Genomic DNA, 23,369 nt, shown 5'->3' with positions numbered 1-23,369 from the left:
ATTTTGAAGCTCCAGCCCATACATTTGATTTGTACCCCATTTTCGGCCTTATGAAAGTGGTGTAGATGTTAAGAAGATCAGACGGAGTAAAGTAATTCTTACACCGTTTAAGGAAGCCTAAACATTTGAATGCTTCTTTCGACACTTCAAATACATGTTTAGCTCAATGGACATCACTTTGTATTTTCATGCCCAGAACAACAAGAGCTTCTCAACATTTACACCGTTGATAGACAAAGATGATCGTAATGGGTCAGCAAATCGTTTGTGTGACAACAAGCAATACTGAGTCTTCCGTGCATTAAAATCTACTCGATTTATTCGACTCCACTCAGAAATGGCCAGCAAATCCTGGCAGAGTTTATCGTCCATAACCCGCCTCTTGTCCTCCATCTCTCGAAGACTCGGCCTATGGGCAAATGAGTACCACTGACAGAGATTACTGTCATCCGCAAATGGGTAGGTCGGATTCGATGTCTGACCCAACAGATCGTTGTTGAAAATAAGAAAAAGAGAAGGAGAAATAACAGAGCCCTGGGGTACACCTGCGGTCAATTTGTGCTCATTGGATGAGAACCAATCTATAACGACTGGAATAGTGTGATCTCTGAGAAAGCTCGAAATAAATCGAATGAAGCCATTACCGACACCAAATGCGAAAAGGTTTGATAGCAGTGCACCGTCCCAGACCCTATCAAATGCTTTGGCGATATCCGGAGCCACAACCTTACTCTCAACAAACTGGTGGATTGAGCGACTCCAACGTTCGGACAGATGTGCCATGGGGACGCCCGTAGAGCGATTTCTGCGGAACCCATACTGTTGGGCGCTAAGAAGGCCATTAGACTCTAAATACTTCACAAGATGGTGATTAACCATGCTCTCCATGACCTTGGAAAGAGCGGAGCATATCGCAATTGACCGATAATTCACAGGGTTGTTTGCCTCACCCTTCTTGGGTATTGGCTGAACGTTCGCAATCTTCGAACGCCCCGGGAAGAGTACCGCACGGTAGGCAAGGTTGAAAAGTTGCGTTTGAATTCGTGAGCTTATAGAGGGCACAATTCTCGTGGGATTTGGATGAAATTTTGCACGATGACTTCTACAATGACCCCCAAAAAGGTACACCAAGCTCGATTTAAATCGGTTTATAATTTGATATATCTCCCATCACATCCGATCTTGCGATTGTACTTCTTGAGCCAATATAGGGTGTATTTCTTATCGTATTTGGCTAACATGTTGCAGGATGACTTCTCCTATGACCTCTCACAGCTATACCAGGAATGGTCCAAGACGGCCTATAACATAGTAAAGCTTCTATATAAAGTCATCTTTCGATTTGACTTCTTGAGCCTCCAGATGGCGCAGTTTGTCTGCTATTTGGATGAAATTTTCTTCAATTACATTTGCTATGATCTCCAATACCTCCACCACAAGTAATAAATAGCCTGTTATAGCTCTTAAATTTATGTATTAACAGGCTTTTGCAAGTTTATTCTTTGTTTCCTATTCCGAATTTTAACGTTGTAACTTTGAACAAAAATTTTTAAATACTAAAAAAAAAAAAATATTTACAGCTTTGTCAAGTGAAGAAGAATAAAATTTTTATAGTAGCCATCAAATACATAAACATGAAAATTCTTATATCAAAAGGGCCAATTTAAAATTTGAATGGACACTTATTGACATTTTATATTATGATTGTCAAAATTTGAATGTGTTCCCATACGCGTATTGTCTATTCAAAATTGCCCAGACAACCATAATGGGCTCTCTTCAAGCCAGCACTTGAGTATTTACATATGTGGACTCACTTTTTTGTGTGTATGGTGGACTTTCCCCCTTTCAAACAATCGATGGTGTAGTAAAGCTTACCTTCGGTTGGCATTTTATACGCATTTGCCCTCAAGTATTCGTCAATCTTTTCATCATTTGCCGCACTAAACCGCTCTAAATAGGGAATAAATTCTTTGAAGCCAATAGTTTGTAAAACGCCTTTGGTGTAGTCCCGACCAGAAGATGATGATAGCACAGATGGTGATGTTGCTGATGATGATGATGATGGGTTACTGATTTTACAACCCCCAGGGTAGGTACATAGATGTATATGGCAATTTGGTAGTTGCGTATGTGTGAGTGTTGACAATAGAACATTCATCCACACAACAGGTCATGGATCCACATTTCGATGATTTATCACAGGTGATTACACCATGCAACATTATGGAATAGAACAAGAAGAGCAAACAATGAATGGAAGCCAATATGATTAATAGTTCTTTATTATTGCTCTGCAAAATGGGGCGTCCACCCAGTTTTATGGTCACAAAGAGGACAAACAATTACGCAGATAAGCTTTCAACACATACGCACCTTTTGTCCACATTATGCTCATTGTGAAAGGCTCGTATTTCACGCAGCAAACCTTGTTCGAGCATACCATCGACGCGATTATCTAAACGCGCATTCAGTACTTCCTGAAAGTAGAGAGAATAACAAAAAAGTTACTATAAGTTGAAAACAATCAAAGCTGGTCAAAATATTTTTATGGGAAATTTTTTTTTTATAATGAACGGTTTGGAAAAATTTAGTCACAGCTTTGATTCCATAAATTATTTTAAAATTTTATTTATTTTTTTACAGAAAATTGAGTAAAATTCTAAAATTTTATTTCTATTAAATATTTTGTCAAAATTTTATTTCTATAGAAAATTTTGTCAAAATTTATTTCTAGTTTGTTTCTCTTTCGAGACCAGCTCAATGATCGGAGATGCAAATGGAAAAGGAAAGCCAAAGATAGCAACACACACCAACCACTATGGGACGCGTTTCGTCTTTGGTTAGAAGACTTTTCAACCATATTAGGTGTGATGGCTTCAAGGGCCGTACGTTGTTATGTTGCATTTGTATCGTATTTATTGCGAAAACGCCTCTATTACACAAATACCACATTAACCACGCTCGACAACCCTGTCTATTAGCTGTACTTTTCCCAGTGCATGTGTTTTTGTGTAATGACAGATTTTTTGTCTGCAACAATTACTCTACGTCCGTGATAACCACATGATTCTGAGCATCTGTTGGAAGTTGTATTGACGGATTCGAACGCTTAGACAACGGCAATGGTTCTCGCCGCTGCTCCGTGTGCCCAGGTTTGAATCCCGGCCGAGCTCTGCCGAATTGTTCACTTATCAAGTTTTTTGCCTGTTAGGGCGAAGATCATTAAATTTTACAATTCATGTTTGTTTCTCTTTCGAGACGAGCTCAATGGCCGGAGATGCCCGGCCTGCCTGTTACTGGTAATAAAGGTCGGTTTATCCCCTTTATAACAAATCGCCAGATTGCAACTTGTAATATGTTCGATAAGCAGCTGACACCTTTCTTTGACATTCGAACTACCCCCCTATCTGGTGATGTGCATTAGAATCAGTTCCAACAATGAGGCTCGTTTCGCTGCAGAATCAGCTTCAACAAGCAACTTAAGGCTTGATGCGGTATCTCTCAATCGTGTGCCATATATAGGGAAGATAACCAGTAATGAGACTTATTTATTTCTAGGCTGCCTACTACTGAATCTTCAGTGCTTAGCAACGGAAAAAGAAATACATTTAAACTACTCTTTGCAAGAATATAGGCTCTGGTTCTCCCAATCCCCGTATCCTTGAGACCCGGAATTCTTAGTCAACGAACCATTCTTCCACACACCCATGGTACCTGGATAAGAACCTCGTTGAATCCCCCTGTCATCAGGAGGATCTTTAGTGTCGCCGAATTTCCAATGGTGGAGATTTATCTGCAGAAACCGGACCATAGTCAGGATTCAGACTTTCCACCACTGTTGCGTTAGCCTCGTCTTCTGTTTTCGCCAGGAGTTCATCCTCACCAGATTCGTTAGATCTTGTCATGGTGAGCTACCGTACGCATCCAGGAGCAGATGAGAAAGTAGTGAAACCATTATTCCTCATGACACTAAATAAATGCTTCACGAAGTACTTTTTGAGTTCCATTCTTCCCCGCTGGTACACAGGGCTTATCGGGTCCCATTTCGATCCCTTCCCCTCCTGTTTCGATCGTGTCAGGAGGATTTCCAGTCTCTTGCATTCCGCCAGACATTAGCAATGTGGTCGATAGTCCCCCAGGCAGTGCTTAGCAACAACTGTTGAGTCATCTCCTCATTCCCCAAACCCAACGCTTCTACAGACCTTCAGTTTAACATAAGGATACAACTCCTTCAGAATTGTTGAGGTCTGGGAGACAGCCGGTGTTCGGTACGATTTCAGCATGTCTCCGTTTACCATCAGCCTCATCCAATCCACCAATCTTCCAGTCGGTGGCTGAAAGATTGGGAATATATTTCCTTAGCCTTCTAAGAATGGATTCAGGATATGAGGGAATCCTTGGTACCCAAGCGTGCGCCATTAGTGGAGAAGGTATATCTTCCTGCTTGCCTAGATCCATTGCTGCGATTGGCCTGATCTCACCAATATTTTTTAGGGCGCAACGATACATTCCAATTCAGCTACCAGCCTGTATACTGATGACAGTATGCAGGCTATTCTACAATTATTCCTAGATATGCAGCCCTGTTCTTTTCCCTTATCGACAAGGGAGAAGAACCAAACTGTCCCTAGCGACACTAGCAAAGGTTCTTGTTCGCCCTAGTTCTTTTAGGCATGGGACGCCCTCCAGGTGGCCGCAGACTTTTTTCCGAATCTATGGGTTGCCCAAAAAGTAATTGCGGATTTTTCATATAGTCGGCGTTGACAAATTTTTTCACAGCTTGTGACTCGTTAATTACATTCTTTCTTCTGTCAATTATCAGCTGTAACTTTAAGCTTGCTTTAGAAAAAAAGTGTAAAAAGTATATTTGATTAAAGTTTTATTAAAAATGGATATACTTTCTTTTAAAAAATCCGCAATTACTTTTTGGGCAACCTAATAGATGTATAATCTTTGGGGTAGCATGTGCAGGGAATCCAATTTAGAGAGAGACCTAACAGTAGTTTTGTGGACTGCTATAGAGAAATAGTGCAACATAAGGACCATACAGCAGGTTCGGAGAACATAATGTCTTAGCATAGGCGGAGCGATGAGGACCACGCCCACTAAGGCACCCATTGACATACAGATTAAGTGTGAGGTAGCCACTGCGCCTATGGCACTTGAGGCGATGGGAGAATGGATTGAGGATGGGAGCAGATCATTCCATCGCGGTATAATCGAGACGACGACAGGAAACCTTGAAGGAAGCGAAGAGGTTTTCGATCGGATACCTGAGATAAACCTTGAGGTCGAGTGCGGGCACTGCTGCCAGCGGTACAGTCTCGAATTGACGAAACCCTAGTATTGCCATCTGGAAGATCATGTTTCACGGATAGATCAACGCCAGAGAACAGAGTGGGCCTGGGGGTCTACATTGAGAACTCAGGTGCTGAGATCTGATTTAGACTGCCTGGCCATAATACGGTCCTGCAGGCGGAGATCCGGGCGATCGAGTGTGAACATCTTTACCGACAGTAAAATTGACATAAGGGCAATAACGAGCAGGACAATAAGGTCACAAACAGTCCGGCAGTGTAAGAGAAGAAGGAGATTAACGCCTTCTCTGAGGATGGCAAAATCCGCATCGTTTGGTTGCCGGGCCATAACGGAGTAAGGTGGAATGAACGCAGTCCGATTTTAGGTAGGGGGCGACCAATGCGCATGCAACATTGTGGAACAGCGAAACCGTCGGTAGGACGGCGAAATTTTTATGGGGGCATCCAGATCATAAGAAGACGAGGCTATTACTGAAAGAAAGTAAGAAGGAGATCAGTATAGCTATTGGTATCTTATGGGGACACATAGGACTACGAGCTCACTTATGTTAAATCGGTCCGGCAAGTGATAGCATGTGTAGGGCATGCATGCAAGATGATGAGACGTTGGAGCATTTCCTTTGTCATTGCCCGACTTTCGCGTATAATAGATTTCGGCACTTAGGAGGGGACACAATACCAGACATGAATCAACTTAGTGCAGTGGCATGGAAAACAATTTAGGATTTTGTAAGTAGCACGGAATCCCTAACTTAGATATTCTTTCTCGAATTTACTTTTTTTGTGTATTTAGAGAGCACAACAAGCCGATTACTGGCTTTGGTGTATGTCCATAGTGGCATGGGGCGGATTAATATCTGCACCCTCTTTTTAACCTAACCTAAGACTCGAACCAGGTGTCTTCGTCCAAAGCTTCTGCAGACCAATCGTTAGTCGGCTAGTAGAGTCTGGAGCAGCCGCTCCACCAGTCGAGGTTTTAGTAGTAGACAACATGCTACGGCCTAAAACCACCACCGCAGCTGTTGGGTTTTTGGAGACCATTATCAGCCTACTTCCAGGCTCTAGATCTGCCTCACCACTGGAAACAGACGCAGATTATCGTAGTTATCCTTGAGTGACTTAAAATCTTTTTCCAAAAATAATGATCTATTACGAGTTAAAGAAAAGCTCTTGCAGAGCGAAATAACAAAACGTCCGCTCCACTCAACAGTTCAAACAAGAATCAAATAAAATTTCTATAGAAAATAGAAATTTGTCAAAGTTTTGTTTCAAAATTTTGTTTCTACATAAAATTTTTTACAAACTTTATTTTATTTCGATAAAAATTTTATTTCTATAGAAAATTTAGTCAAAATTTGATTTCTTTAGAAAATTTTGTCAACATTTTATTTTTATAGAAAATTGAATCAAAATTTCATTTTTATCGAAAATTTAGTCAAAATTTTATTTCATATGGCTTTTTAACAGCCGGTCATGCGAATCAATTTCTGTTTCATGGTTTTTCAAGTCGAGCTTAATGACCAAGCGAATGTAACACTCAAAGGAGAGATTGTTAAATGAGTCTTGAAGAAAAGAAATTGTCAGTTCCTCAGACAAGGCAGGACACATGTCTCCCCACTGGTGGGCGCGTTTCGATAATTAGGTTTCTTTATCTCATCGGCTCCATCGTGGACTATGTCCGTCCATCTGACCGGCCTACAGTTTACAACCTGTTGTTCGTAGTACTTAAAGTTGAGATCATAAGCACAAATCCTATGTGAAATCTCAACTAAAGGGTGATTTTTTTGAGGTTAGGATTTTCATGCATTAGTATTTGAAAGATCACGTGGGATTTCAGACATGGTGTCAAAGAGAAAGATGCTCAGTATGCTTTGACATTTCATCATGAATAGACTCACTAACGAGCAACGCTTGCAAATCATTTTCAGTGAATCATTTTCAGTGAAATCATTTTCAGTGAATCGACAAATTTTGTTCAGCGATGAGGCTCATTTCTGGTTGAATGGCTACGTAAATAAGCAAAATTGCCGCATTTGGAGTGAAGAGCAACCAGAAGCCGTTCAAGAACTGCCCATGCATCCCGAAAAATGCACTGTTTGGTGTGGTTTGTACGCTGGTGGAATCATTGGACCGTATTTTTTCAAAGATGCTGTTGGACGCAACGTTACGGTGAATGAACACATTTCGAACCGAACACTGATTTTGGTAATAAAATTCAATGATTTGCAAGCGTTGCTCGTTAGTAAGTCTATTCATGATGAAATGTCAAAGCATACTGAGCATCTTTCTCTTTGACACCATGTCTGAAATCCCACGTGATCTGTCAAATACTAATGCATGAAAATCCTAACCTAAAAAAAATCACCCTTTATTAAGAGCTATGCTAACGCTAGAAAACGGTAACGGCCCTCGTCGGTGCTCCGAATATCCAAATTCGAATCCAGGCCGCGCTCTGTTGAATTTTTGTTTGTTTAATTTTTTTTTAATTTTATGTAAAAATTGGTGGAAAAATGTTTCCAGTTCACCGAAAATGGTAAAAATTGATATTTTCCACTGGGAAAATATTCCTACTGCGAAATCGCTAACAAATATTAGGGATATGGCCTCAGTTACTGCCACTAAATCCACCTCTTCACTTATTTTTATGGGTGCACGCTATCTGCAGCTTCACAAACTAAGAAAAAAAAAACAAAAACTAAAGAAAAACGAAAAAAAAAGTTTTTTAATAACAGATTTTTAATCTACTCCTGAATACCCTTCTTTTGAGTCCAATATCAACATGAACGTACGATGTGTCGGTTAAGGGGAATTTCTGCGTTGAGGCGAACCCTGGGTACTTGGACTAAATTTTCAAATTTTTGTTAATTATCTTTTTTTTTAATTTTATGTAAAAATGACATGTATTTCAGATTGTTAAACAAAAATGTCTTCATTAATACCCCAATCTCTTTGGACATAATGGGTTGCCCAAAAAGTAATTGCGGATTTTTCATATAGTCGGCGTTGACAACTTTTTTCACAGCTTGTGACTCTGTAATGGCATTCTTTCTTCTGTCAGTTATCAGCTGTTACTTTTACCTTGCTTTAGAAAAAAAGTGTAAAAAAAGTATATTTGATTAAAGTTCATTCTAAGTTTTATTAAAAATGCATTTACTTTCTTTTAAAAAATCCGCAATTACTTTTTGGGCAACCCAATAGTATCATTGTTTTATTTTTAATTTTACAGACTGGAAGTCTACTTTGTTTTTTGTTTTTGGACTCGAAACTTATAGATTTGGTAAAAGTTCATTTAAAAGTTCCAATGCTAGCAATATCTTTGTATGACGTTTTCATGCTCCAACTTTTTTTTTTAACGTTGGGCCTAATTAATTTGTAACTAAAAGAATTTTGATAAGAATTTTAGTTTTTATGACATGTTGAGATTAGCATTCATGTCATTGTGTGAATTACATTATTTTTATGCTATATACGATGGAATTCTTTGTCAACGAATTCAACGTAAATCGATTTCTTTAGTTTTATGATCGATTTTATTATTCATGGCAACATTCAACAGGTGTCAATGTACGGATTTAATGATTAGAAAAAAAATTTGCAAAAAGTCTATAAATGTTGTAGCCCTAATTGGGATGGACGATTTGCAAAAGTATGTTGTTTTTTATGGTAGATTGATTTTTATTGCTGAATATTGATAGGGAGAGGGTAATGAAAAAATGTAGCAACCCAAATTTGAATAAATCGAAGAAAGGGCAATACAAATTTATGATATTTGCAATACTCCAGGAGACTCGAACATAGGCGAATCGGAGTGGAGTACCATTGATTGACACCAGAGACGTGTCACACAATGAATAAATGATGCCTGTATTAGTGAAGAGATAATCACCATTGAATTTTTTTATAATCTTGAACCTATGAGCACAGCCTTATAGGCAGACTTGATAACCACTTCTACACCGTGGGCTTGCAAACGAAGCCCAAAATTGGTTTTTTATGTGAAATTCTTCAAAAATTACCTAAATTGGATTCTTACTTCACTCTCAATATTGTCATAACCGGTTTATACAATATATTAATTTTGGGGTTTCAGAGGTAGGAGGCCCACCCGATCTTTCACAAATTTGGATAAGGTATAAACTATTCTCCATAAAGCTTAACATTTGAGTTTTTTTCTTCCACCGAAGGATTTAGATTTAAGTGTCAGTATGCAAAATGACTAAGACTTTTTAGTCCATTGAAATACCACAGGAACAAGAGAATGACGAGCCTTGAATCACTTTTGAACCAGCTAGTAAAAGTCGAGTAGCATACATTTAATTGTGGTAAGCCCTCTGAGACATAAGAACTTAAACTGAAACTTCTCTTCATTCCAGTGCAGGACACAAATACAGAAGATGTTCCTGATATTTGCTGGGATATCTCTGTAGCCCACAACAGGTGTATTTTAAACTACTCAGCTATCTAGCTGATCTCCGCTTAATACACACTACATGAAACGGGTAACCTTATTGATATGCTCAGTTCCAGTTCTTCAAAGTCACCCCAAAGCCCATAGTCTATGCTATAAACTAACTAACTCTACCATACATTACGAATTTCGATTGCTGACTGAATCTCGTTATATTTCACAGATGACTCCAGAAGAGTGTAAGATAGAAGCCCCTATAAAATATGTATGTGCATGCCCGCAGAATCTTATTGCGTCCGCTGTCGGAATCATCCCGTCCTTACTATATATTTTGAGGAGACCTCTGACCTCTGCAAGATCACCCAGTTCGAAGCATAAATGTCTCCTCAAGGTGAAAGCATCGTCTCATCTTTCGTTCAGTGTCCAGATCCAAGAACTCTGCGACGAAGATGGCGTGCGTCCAGAGGAATCTGGGTCTGAGTCGAGTGGGCTTGGCTGGGCAGGTGAACAGAACTACTCTGGTTTCCCGGAGGAGGTCAATTTCTTCAGGTGCAATGGGAGGCGGTAGTTCTTCAAGGACTATATCCGGTACCTATTTACCGCATGTGCTACGGTGTCTGCATGAATGTTGTCTAGACCCGCTTGATCTAGAGGTTCTCTCTTGTAGCGCTGAATCTCACGCTCTAGGTCATATAGATTTTACCATAAGGCTTCTGTGTGGTGGATACCTATCCACAAGATGATGATTTGATAGGTTTATAAACAGGTTATGAACCGATTTAGACCACACTCAGCACATGTGTTGTGCTTATGCGACATGTGCAAAATTTCAACCAATTTGAATAAGAACTGCGCACCCTAGAGGTTTAAGAAGTCTAATCGAGAAATCAGTTTATATGGGAGCTATATTAGGTTTTGGACTGATTTTGATCATAATTGACATAGGTTCTTGAAAGCCATACCAATACGATATGTGTAAAATTTCAACCAAATTAGATGAGAATTGCGCCCTCTAGAAGCTCAAGAAGTCTAATCGGGAGATCGATTTTTGTGGCAACTATATCAGATTATGAACTGATTTGACCCATACTTAACACAATTGTTGGAAGTCATTCCAATACCATGTGCAAAATTTCAGCCAAATTGCGTAAGAATTGCGCCGTTTAGAAGCTCAAAAAGTCAAGACCCAAGATCTGTTTTTATGGCAGCTTTATCAAAACATGGACCGATTTGGAATACCCCCATCCTATGGTGGAGGGTATAAAAAAACTTATAAATGAATTTAAACGACTAAAAACGCATTAAGTTCGGCCGTGCCGATCTTTTGATACCCGCCACCATCAAAATTTATTATAACACTACTATATCCATGTTAATATCCAAATATAGTCCGGTCTTTATCATATTTGGTTCAGTTGCCGAGAAGCTCTATGCAAAAAATGCGCCGTTCATGTGATTAACCCCTAATACGGATTATCGATTTATATGACAGCTATATCTAAATATGATCCGATCTGGGCCATATTTGGATGTCGAGAGTCTTAAAGCAGCTCACTGTTTCAAATTTCAGCAAAATTGGAAATAAATGCGCCTTCTATGGTCTTTAGGCCCTAAAGCTGACGATTCGTTCCTATGGGAGCTATATCTAAATATAGCCCGGTCGGAACTATTTTCGGGACATATGTTGGTAGTCTTAATACAACTCACTGTTCCAAATTTCAACGAAGTCGGGTAATTAATGCTCTTGTTGTAAATCTAAGACCCAAAATCGGCACATCGGTCTATATGACAGCTATATATGTTCCGATCTGGACCACTATCGTTAAATAATGTTTGAATTTTTACGACGAAAATGAATATACCCTCTATACTATGGTGGTGAGTATAAAAATGTTTAAAAACTGAGAGTCATCTGTGAAAATAAAGGCAAATAGGCCATCGAAATTAGAATCGGAAGGTTGTGTCCGTTAGTATATGCAAATTTGCCCACAAATGTTCCATTAAAGAAATGGGGTTAATCTTCTCACATGACAATGACTGCTGTCTGACTCAAGCTTAAAGCTCAATAATGTAGTGTTAGTATATAGCGGATTAAATTTGAATATAGCATCTTTATTTTAAAGAATGGGTCTCTAGCTCGCAATTATTACCAAAATTCTTCCGCAATCATTACCAAAATCCTTCCGATGCATAAAAACTTTAGAATTAACTTCAAGCTGACTTGGGTTGCCTGATATAATCAGATTCCAGGAGAGAGAAAGCGGATGCAAGGAAAAGATACCCTTTGATGATTGTACCTGTGACCAGTGCACCGCTTATTGATCTACTACGTCGGCCTTGTGTGTGTTATTGTAGTCATATTTGCATATGGGGGAAGCGATCCTTGACAAGCACCTTGAGGTGAGCAAGCTAGTTCCGGTCTATAGGACCAATTGGGATCATGATCGCCATTGGTTATTTAAAGGCGTCACTAATTTGTCATGTATCGAGCATCATAGCAGTCAGTATTTAAGCAAGAGCAGAAGCCGCCCGGCCTCTCAAACTGTTGCCGCGCCCGGTAGCTCCTAGCTAAGCTTCTTGTCATAACAATGAAAGGAGGATCAAAGTTCAAGCCTGTTTGGGGCACATAATTATCTCAGTAGGGGATAATTATGAGCAACACATCGATCTGATAGCGGCCAACAAAAGGACTACTTTACTTACAAAAAGATCTTAGAGTTATGATCCTATCAGGGTTATGTCTACCTCTATGAATAAAAGATCGAGCACTTTATTCCCCCTTATTCCGGTTGGCGATGGTGAAAACTGGTTTACATATTGGGTATCACATGAATTCCACTGTCAAATTTGACGAAAACGATCGATATACTAAAAGTTAATAGCATCCTATACCACATTGCGCATGTTTGTCGCAAGAGTATGGAATCTTATTTTATATTATTTTTATATTCTCCACCATAGGATGGGGGTATACTTCTTTCGTCATTCTGTTTGCAACTCCTCGAAATATTCGTCTAAGACCCCATCAAGTATATATATTCTTCTTATCACGGACGAACAAAGCATGCTAAATTTCGAAGGAGTAAAGCTAGGCGCTTGAAATCTTGCACAAATACTTTTAATGAGTGCAGGTCGGTTGGGATTGTAAATGGGCTAGATTGGTCCATGTTTTGATATAGCTGCCATATAAATCGATCTTGGATCTTGACTTCTTGAGCCTCTAGGGCGCAATTCTTATCCGATTTGCCTGAAATTTGGTGTGACGTGTTTCGTTATGACACGTCGAACAACGAACTGTGTTAAGTATGGTGGAAATCGGTCCATAACCTTATATAGCTGTCATATAAACCGATCTGGGGTCTTGACTACTTGGGCCTCTAGAGGGCGCAATTCATATCCGAATTGGCTGAAATTTTAAATAACGGCTTCTCCTAAGATCTTCAACATACGTGTCAAATATGGTCTGGATCGGTCTATAGCCTGATACAGCTCCCATATAAACCGATCCACCTATTTTACTTCTTGAGCCTCTAGAGGGCGCAATTCCTATCCGATTTGTCTGAAATTTAGCATAACTGTACTAAGTATAGTTCAAAATGATCCATAATCTGATATAGCTGTCATGTAAACCGATATGGGATCTTGAAATCTTAAGCCTCTAGAGGGCATAATTATTATCCAATATGGCTGAAATTTTGTGCAACGGCTTCTCCCATGACCTTCAACATACGTTTTAAATAGGGTCTGAATCGGTCTATAGCCTGAGACAACTCCCATATAAACCGATCCACCTATTTTACTTCTTGAGCCTCTAGGGGGCGCAACTCCTATCCGATTTCGCTGAAATTTTGAACGACATGTTTTGTCATGACTTTCAACAATTGTGCTATGTATGGTTCAAATCGGTCCATAACCTGATAAAGCTGCCATATAAACCGATCAGGGATCTTGACTTCTTGAGCCTCTAGAGGGCGTAATTATTATCCGATTTGGCTGACATTTTGTACAAGGGCTTCCTCCATGATCTTCAACTTACATGTGAAATATGGTCTTAATCGGTCTATAGCCTGATACAGCTCCCATATAAACTGATCTCCCTATTTTACTTCTTGAGCCTCTAGAGGGCGCAATTCCTATCCGATTTGGCTAAAATTTTGAACGACATGTTTTGTCATAACTTCCAACAATTGTGCTATGTATGGTTCAAATCGGTCCATAACCTGATAAAGCTGTCATATAAATCGATCTGGGATCTTGACTTCTTGAGCTTCTAGAGGGCGTAATTATTATCCGATTTGGCTGAAATTTTGTACAAGGGCTTCTCCCAAGATCTTCAACGTACATGTTAAATATAGTCTGAATCGGTTTATAGCCTGATACAGCTCCCATATAAACTGATCTCCGTATTTTACTTCTTGAGCCTCTAGAGGGCGCAACTCCTATCCGATTTCGCTGAAATTTTGAACGACATGTTTTGCCATAACTTCCAACAATTGTGCTATGTATGGTTCAAATCGGTCCATAACCTGATAAAGCTGTCATATAAATCGATCTGGGATCTTGACTTCTTGAGCTTCTAGAGGGCGTAATTATTATCCGATTTGGCTGAAATTTTGTACAACGGCTTCTGCCGAAACCTTCAACATACGTGTTAAATATGGTCTGAATCGGTCTATAGCCTGATACAGCTCCCATATAAACTGATCTCCCTATTTTACTTCTTGAGCCTCTAGAGGGCGCAATTCCTATCCGATTTGGCTGAAAATTTAGAATGACGTATTTCGTTATGACTTCCAAGAATTGTACTAGGTATGGTTCAAATAGGTCCATAACCTGATATAGCTGTCATATAAACCGATCTGGGACGTTGTATTCAAAAGCCTCTAGAGGGCATTATTATTATCCGATTTGGCTGATTTTTTGCAACGGCTTCATCCATGACCTTCAACATACGTGTTAAATATGGTATACCAACTGTGCTATCTATGGTTAAAATCGGTCCATAACCTGATAAAACTGTCATATAAACCGATCTGGGATCGTGATTTCTTGAGCTTTTAGAGGGCGTAATTATTATCCGATTTGGCTGAAATTTTGTACAACGGCTTTTGCCTTCAACATACGTGTTAAATATGGTCTGAATCGGTCTATAGCCTGAGACAACACCCATATAAACCGATCTCCCTATTGTATTTATTGAGCCTATAGAGGGCGCAATTCCTATCCGATTTGTCAGAAATTTTACATAGTGACTTCTAAATATTATGGTCTCCAACATTCAATTCAATTATGGTCCGAATCGGATCATAACTTGATTTAGCTTCAATAGTATAGCAATTCTTATCTTTGATATTTTGCTTGCCTAAAAAAAAAGATACCGGGAAAAGAACTCGACAAATGCATCCTTGGCGGAGGGCATATACGAATCGGCCTGGCCGAACTTAGTACGCTTATACTTGTTTTATTTACCACAATTTTTTTCTATTATCAAACAGTCGAAGGCGAATAAGTTGCACAATGCCACCGTGGTGCAGAGGTTAGCATGTCTGCCTATGAAGCTGAAGACCTGGGTTCGAATCCTGGGAAAAAATCATAAAAACATTTGTCAGCGGTGGTTATCCCCTCCAAATGCTGGCGGCATTTACGAGGATCTATGCCAAGTAAAAACTTCTCCCCAAATAGGTGTAGCACTGCAGCACGCCGTTCGGACTCGGCTATAAAAAGGAGGATCCTTTTCATTGTGTTCAAAACTTGAATCGGACAATACTCATTGATATGTGAGAAGTTTGCCCCTGTTCCTTAATGGAATGTTCATGGGCAAAATTTGCATACCACGAAATGTGAAATTCGTCTTCGCCAAAGGGAATAAGGGTGATTGTGCTTACAGGTATAGGTCTGCAGGAGCACAGGATCTATAATGTCTACATGGGTTAATAAATAAATGAATCCCGATTCCTCCATTCCATGCCATTTGATTTCAACGAAATTGGTATAAAATATATGTGCATAATTGTGGGAGTAGAAAGTTTAGCATGTTTTTTTAAAGCAAACATTTTGTTTATAATGTATACACATCCAAATTCGCAATTTGCATGAGCTTTTTGATCATTAAAAACATTTCGTTGGGTATATTGTTACCTAAATGAGAACATTTTTTATTTTCCTTTCACTATAATCTCGGCAACAACTCTGTCACTAAGTCACACCTTTGCAATTAAGAAAGTCTAAAGGGGCATATAAGAGAGTATAATCAGAATAAGGCTGCAACGATTTATTTTAACAGTTTAAATACCAATCTTTATGGTATATTTTCTGCATGAAAGAGCGAGATTGCAAAAGATAGTATTTGTAGTTGCAGAAGTGATCGCCTTCATAAGTAGTGAAGACGGAAATAAAAAAATATTCTATTGGGTTGCCCAAAAAGTAATTGCGGATTTTTCATATAGTCGGCGTTGACAAATTTTTTCACAGCTTGTGACTCTGTAATTGCATTCTTTCTTCTGTCAGTTATCAGCTGTTACTTTTAACTTGCTTTAGAAAAAAGTGTAAAGAAAGTATATTTGATTAAAGTTCATTCTAAGTTTTATTAAAAATACATTTACATTCTTTTAAAAAATCCGCAATTACTTTTTGGGCAACCCAATACTAAAAACATTATAAATAAATATTATTAAATTCATTTTTATCAATTACTAAAGTAAACGATTGGTATATTTCTGCGCCCAATTTTGTCCCCACTTTATTTCTATGTGGCTAAAATTTTATGAGAAACATGTTATCTTAACTTGCCCCCAGATTGTAGGCCATTTAAAAAAGTCTTGTGAAGGGGAAAACATATCGACCACACCAAAACTGAAACAATTCACTTTCCCATTACCGAATGGCCACAAAGAGGCCAACCCACCCATATTGGATGCTGCTTGGGAATTGTAATTGAGCCTGGGAAAAGAACAAGCAACAACAACAACAACAAGAATGACAACGACAAAGAACAACCACGACGACAGTAATTAAATGAGTTGTAAATGAAATGTTTATTTAGCCATAAAACGTTGAAAAGAATGCAAAGTGAAAGGAGTTCTACCAGTCTCCGTAGGCATAATGATAGGTAATCTGTTATGTAGGAATTTTTCTGTTTCTGGCCATCACACTATCTGACCCAAAGCGAATATTGTATGGAATATGGCCGAAATGAAACTTTCTGGCTGTGTCTTACAATTTGTCTTAAATACCTTTTGGGCTTGAGGAGGACGAATGATTTTTAATGTTGAATTTATTCACTCTTAGTTTCTGCAATGTGGTGGTTTAGTTTTATGTGATGCTCATGGTTAAGGCTTTAGTCTACAAAAGGCGTAGAAAAGCTTGGTGAAGGGACAGGGTTAGGGTGAAAATGTAAAATTGCCAATGAGCATAACATTAAGGAACAGGGGCAAACTTCTCACAAACCAAAGCTTTTTATAGCTTTTTGTACCCACCACCATAGGATGGGAGATAAGTTCTTGTCATTCCGTTTGTAAAACCTCGAAATATTGATATGCGATCCCATAAAGTATATATTGTATATTTTCTGGATCGTTAACACTTTTTAACAATGTGCGGATCGACACACTGATCTAATCCTTAGAACAGTACCGGGTGGACCCGGTCCTTAGAGACTGGATAAACCATATGCTAAGGAACAAGTGGTTTATCCAGTCTCTAAGGACCGGGTCCACCCGGTGTGTCGGTCCGCACATTGTTGAAAAGTATCTGTGGAAAATTTTAAGCTTTACGCTCTCAACCGCTATCGTGATGTTGACAGACAGTATGTCGGTCAGCACATTGTAAAAAAGTATCTGTGGAAAATTTCAAGCTTTACGCTCTCAACCGCTATCGTGATGTTGACAGACGGACGGACGTATATGGCTAGAGCGACTCAGAATTGTGTGTCGCATGACATAAATATAAGGGAGAAAGTGGCACAGGGCACGCCAAAGGAGGGGCATTTTATCGCCACTCCTATGTGTGACCACCATAAATGACCTATTACGGATACTGACTGAGGAGGGATTTGAATGATTATATACTACTTCTAAGGGGTAAGGATCCGAACGAGTTAGGCAGAAGGGCCGAAAGGGTCTTGCATATGGCATATGACTGGGCTAGACCCAGTGGTCTAAATGGGTGACCACCATAAATGACCTATTACGGATAGGAGGGATTTGAATGATGATATAATACTTGTAAGGGGTAAGGATCCGAACGAGTTAGGCAGAAGGGCCGAAAGGGTCTTGCATATGGCATATGACTGGGCTAGATCCAGAGGTCTAAATGTTAACCCAGAGAAGACTGATATATGCCTGTTCACCAGGAAGACGAAGGTGGGCCGATTTAATGAACCATGTTTCCTCAATAAGACGTTTTCGATATCTGACAAGGTCAAATACTTAGGTGTGATCTAGGACAATAAACTGAATTGGAAGTGTCACATTCAGGAGCGTACTGAGAAGGCTCACACAAGTTGGGCACTATGTAGACGGGCCGTAGGCTCGAAATGAGGCTTGAATCCTAGGATGGACAGTGGACTGGCTATACAGGAGCGTGATTAGACCAAAACTAACTTACGCCTCAGTAGTTTGGTGGACTGCTATGGAGAAAAAGTGCAACATAAGGACCATACAACAGGTTCAGAGAACATGTGGTCTTGGCATAGGCGTAACGATGCCGATCACGCTCACTAGGGCGCTGGAGACTTTTCTAGATATCCGACCCATTGACATATAGATTAAATGTGAGGCGATGGGAGAATGGATTGAGGATGGGGGCAACTCGTACCATCGCGGTATAATCGAGGCGACGATAGGAAACCTGGAAAGAGGGGAAGAGATTTCCGATCGGATACCTGAGATGAACCTTGAAGTCGTGTGCGAGGAACGGAGGCTATTGGTATCATAACGGGATACATAGGACTACGAGCTCACTTATGTAAAATCGATGCGGCTATGAGACTTAAGGCGATGGGAGAATGGATTGAGGATGGAAGCAACTCGTACCATCGCGTTATAATCGAGGCGACGATAGGAAACCTGCAAAGAGGGGAAGAGGTTTCCGATCGGATACCTGAGATGAAATTTGAAGTCGAGTGCGAGGCACTACTGCCATCGGCACAGTCTTGGATTGACGGAACCCTAGTATTGTAATCTGGAAGGTCATGTTACACGGATGATCCAGATCGTAAGAAGACGAGGCTATTACTGAACGGAAGCAAGAAGGAGGTCAGTATAGCTATTGGTATCATAACGGGACACATAGGACTACGATAGCATGTGTAGGGCATGCGGGGCAGATAATGAGACGTTGGGGCATTTCCTTTGTCATTGCCCGGCTTTCGCGTCCAACAGATATCGGTCATTAGGTGGAGACACAATATCAGACATGAACCAACTTAGGGGAGTGGTATTGAAAAGAATTAAGGATTTTGTAAGTAGCGCGGAATTCCTAACTTAAAATTTTCTTTTTAGAGGTTTTTTTATAGTTTTTAGAGCGCTCAACAAGCCGATTACTGGCTTAGGTGTATGTCCATAGTGGCATGGGGCGGATTAATCTCTGCACCCTCTTTTCAACCTAACCTAACCTAACCTTTTATTGATGTTTGGGATCGCAAATGGGTCATATCGGTTCAGATTTGGAAATAGCCCCCATATAAACCAATTCCCCTATTTGACTTCTTAAGCCACTAGAAGCCCAAATTTTTATGAGATTTGTCTGAAATTTGGAATAAAGACGTGTGTCCTAGTCGGTCTACAAACTAAATTGATACCCGCATTTGATGATTGAGCCCCTAGAAGCCTCATTTTTCATCCGATTTGAAGCAGAAACTTGTGTTATGACTTCCAACATCCATGCCAAGTATGAACGGAATCGGTCTATAAACAGTTTAAGCCCCCATATAAACCTATCCCCGGTTTTGATTTCTAGGGATCCTAGAGATCTAAATTTACATTTGATTATGTCGAAATTTGACCCAAATACCTATCTTATGACTTACAACATCTGTGCTAAGTTTTATTCGAGTCGGTCAATGTGGTGATATAGACTCCCCTAAGCACCGATATCCTGATATGATTTCTTGAGACCATTGAAGTCTCAATCAATTCCCGATTTGATTGGTACAAAATAATTCTATACAACGCAAGTTTAGATAATAAGGGTAAATTTTAAGCGGGATCCATGGTGGTGGGTGTCCAAGACTTAGCCCGGCCGAACTTAGCACGTTTTACTTGTTTATTTTCCAAAAATCCATATTCAATTACAAAATATTTACTAGCTCTCAGCTATTACTGACTACATTTCCCATGAACATTCCATTAAGGAACAGGAGAAACTCTCTCATTCTTAATACTTAACCCTAATAAATATTTACAATGAAGTTATCACTGAGTTGTGCCGTGCACAGTGTCCTGAATATCAAAGCTCCGATGTCTACTATGATAGAATAGAAGGGCCTCGCCATCACATATTAGATTCCCCTCATCTAATCTCAGAAGTGTAGCAGTTAAAATGTACGTTCAGCCCAATAGTACATTCCGGTCATCATTGGAGGAGAGAAAGTCGGACACCAACCCGTTTAGTGGCGCCCCACACCATCCATACATCAATACGGGAACGCAGGGCTCGTCTCTGCCAGGCTCTTACCCACCCCATCTGTGCCGAAGATATGCTAATCAGATCACAAAGGCATACAAAACCACTGGCCTAATTACCTGGCGATACATCAAGTGTTTCACGGCCGGTGACAGATCCCTTTCGTTACAAAACAGACGGTGATATCCAATGATAACCTTTCTTGCATTGTCCAGCGTGAAATCAACAACATCGTGGAACTCAAGTCTAGTGTCAAATACCAAGTCCAGATACTAAATAGTGTCACAAACGCCACATTATCACCTCCGATGCGAATAACAGGAACAAACTGTCAAAAATGAAGATAAGTTGTGCCAGTACGGCTTCTAAAAACAATGCGGGAGCATTTGCTTGAATTCAGAATAAGCCTCCATCTTGTGAAGTATTCGAACAACTCATCCAAAAACGTGTACGCACTCCTGGTGACAATAGAGGGCCTAGGGCCCGAGCCCCATATAGACATAGGGCCCGAGAAAACCAGCATAACATCATCTGCACACGTCAACGAAATACCACCCGAAGGAGATGTAGGAATGTCTCGAAGAAACACGTAGTGTAGCATCGGACCGAGGATAGAGCCCTGAAAGACGCCAGACAAAACTGGTCGGCCCGAGTATGACTGCCCACTGACCCTCACAAAATAACTCCGAGCATGTAGAAAACATTCTGCACACCTGTCTACCAAATCCATGATCATGAAGCTTAAAAAGTAGGCCGTCATGGCAAACGGAATCGAAGGTCTTGGAAAAGTCAAGGTCTATCGCAATGGCCCAGTACTTTCTACCAAATCCTCTAGCGACAAAGACCGAGAAAACGCCCAAGGCCTGGACAGCAGAATGGCCCGGCATGATTCCAGATTGTCCGAAAGTTCCCTCTATTCTCAAGAATTCTAGCGATCCATGTCAAGAGGAAATATTCAAATAGTCTCCCAAATGTCGATAGAGAACAATACCTTCGATCAGACCCCGCTTTTGGGATCGCGACAACTACAGCCGACATCCAGGCGGAAGGGAAATAAAAGTAAAGACCGCAGACCACGCTAGCCCTCCTAAAGGCAATATTCGGGATCCCATCAACACCGGAGGACTTCTTCTACGACGCAGAAGAAAGGGCTGAACCAATACAAGACGAAGACGCTCTCTTCCTACATCGACCTATCGGCGACCAACGCGCCATCGGCATAAAATGAATCATAAAACTCAACCAGGAGAGACCCATCAACAAGACCATCTACAACCTCATGTCGCCCGAACTCGGCGTCCTATGGGGCAAAGCCCGTCGCTAAATCACCTCGAACAAAACATAACCAGCAAGAGTCTCCGCCTTGGAAAGATCGTCAGTCAACATGCTCCCGTCGTAGGTCCTTCGATCTCCAAAATCTTCTATATTGGACAGACCGCGGCTCTCTTAACCCTGTGAGTATGATCGATCCTCGACCCTTATACGGTCGAGGATCGAATAACCCTGGACAAGTGGATGAAGTCAATGCGCAAAATCTCGCGGTGACCTATCAGAGGGCCTTAGGCTTGCGAATGAGCCTCAGGATCCAGGTCGGCAAAAATGTCCTAGCCCTCTCTACAGGAACCCTAGGGACCGAAGCCTTGATTGCCGTGAGAAATACCGAACCAAGTCCCTCAACGCAATTATTGTTCTTCGTGCAGACACATTCCTGTCCAACGGGAGCAAAAAAAGAAGCCAGCCCTTTAACAGCGAACATCCATCCTGCCTAAATCGAGAAAAGTTCTCTCGTCTCAATTCCTCTTTTACCTAGAGTCACTTAAACCGCCCTAAGGGCGGATTCGAAATCAAAAGCCCTCGTTAATCTGCACGTGAGTGGAGTTCCGGGGGTTAATAAAAAGAAGTCTATAAAAGACCCTACGGATGCTTTCAGTCTAGTCGGCGTATCTTACAGATACGTTGAAAAGTAGGCAGATCGGTTTATGCGTCTGTTATCGAGGGCCTTGAGCATCTCCCTGTCCCGAATTTCATTTATATGGGCCAAATAATGTGGCTGGGCTTAAGGTCCTAAATAAGTAGATCGGTTTATATGGCGGCTATATCTAAGTATGAACCGATAGGGACTACTACTACTCACTTTTGAAAAAGCCGGGCCTTTTGTGGAATCAAGACCCTCAAAAGAGAAGATCGGTTTATAAGGTAGCTATACATATCCAAATATGGAGGTCAAATTGGGACCTCTTGAAGAACTTAACCTGGGTATGGAAAAAATGGATCTGTGCCGAGTTTTAGGTCAGGCGGACGGACAGTTAGACTAAAAGACGGACTTACTGAAAGACGGACAGAATGAAAGACTGAAAGACAGGCAGGCGGATTTTCTTGAAGTTTGCACAGATTGTGCAAGGAGCAGTAGTCAATATAATTTGCTGATATCTGAAGGGCACGGACTCTCACCCCTATCCCAAAAGCACTATCCAAAAATAAAAGTGGACCGTTCGGAACAATGTGGGCCACATATGAAATGTATTCGGTAGTAGAGTACAAATTTGATGCGGTCGGCCGCGAGGGCCGAGCAACAAATATTTATATTGGACGAATTTGCTAATGAAAGGTATGGGGAGAAAATTACAAATGTGATCTGGAAGAAGCAGTACACTATATAATTTGTTGATGTCAGGGGGGAGGACCCTTGGGTCCAGGTACCTAAGAGGCCGCTTCGATCCAAAAACCCCCTGAAATAGGTCTATTGGACGAACATGACAATATGGGACGACTATGAAAGGTATTTGAGAGTAGATTAAAAATTTGGAAGGTGCAATAGGCTATATAATGTGTTGATATCGGAAAGCCGTGGACCTTTCATATTGAAGGTTTTTTTAGAGGAGAATACGGGCAGGGTATTCAAAAAATTCAATCCAAGTACTCAAGGGGCCTCTCCAAACCAAAAACTCCCTAAAACAGTCATATTGGACGTTCATGTCAATATGGGACTCAAATGAAAGGTGTTCGGCACTAGATTA

The 23,369-nt window shown here is 40.5% G+C and overlaps 1 protein-coding gene across 4 annotated transcripts in view; it reads right to left on the bottom strand.

Annotated features, from left to right (window-relative positions):
- The window catches only part of LOC106094472 (tRNA dimethylallyltransferase), a 583,702-nt gene that overhangs the window by 15,700 nt on the left and 544,633 nt on the right, over positions 1–23,369 (bottom strand). For all 4 annotated transcript variants that reach the window (XM_059367007.1, XM_059367008.1, XM_059367009.1 and 1 more), the window contains 2 exons: positions 2,377–2,480; positions 1,879–2,072 (listed from right to left, as the gene is read on the bottom strand). In XM_059367007.1, the coding sequence (XP_059222990.1) occupies positions 1,879–2,072; positions 2,377–2,480 (298 nt within the window). The remainder of the gene's footprint in view (positions 1–1,878; positions 2,073–2,376; positions 2,481–23,369) is intronic.

The sequence above is a fragment of the Stomoxys calcitrans genome, chromosome 4 (assembly GCF_963082655.1).
Source record: "Stomoxys calcitrans chromosome 4, idStoCalc2.1, whole genome shotgun sequence".
Classification (NCBI taxonomy): domain Eukaryota; kingdom Metazoa; phylum Arthropoda; class Insecta; order Diptera; family Muscidae; genus Stomoxys; species Stomoxys calcitrans.
Note: the sequence above shows the minus strand (reverse complement) of the source record. Positions and strands in the feature narration are given on the sequence as shown.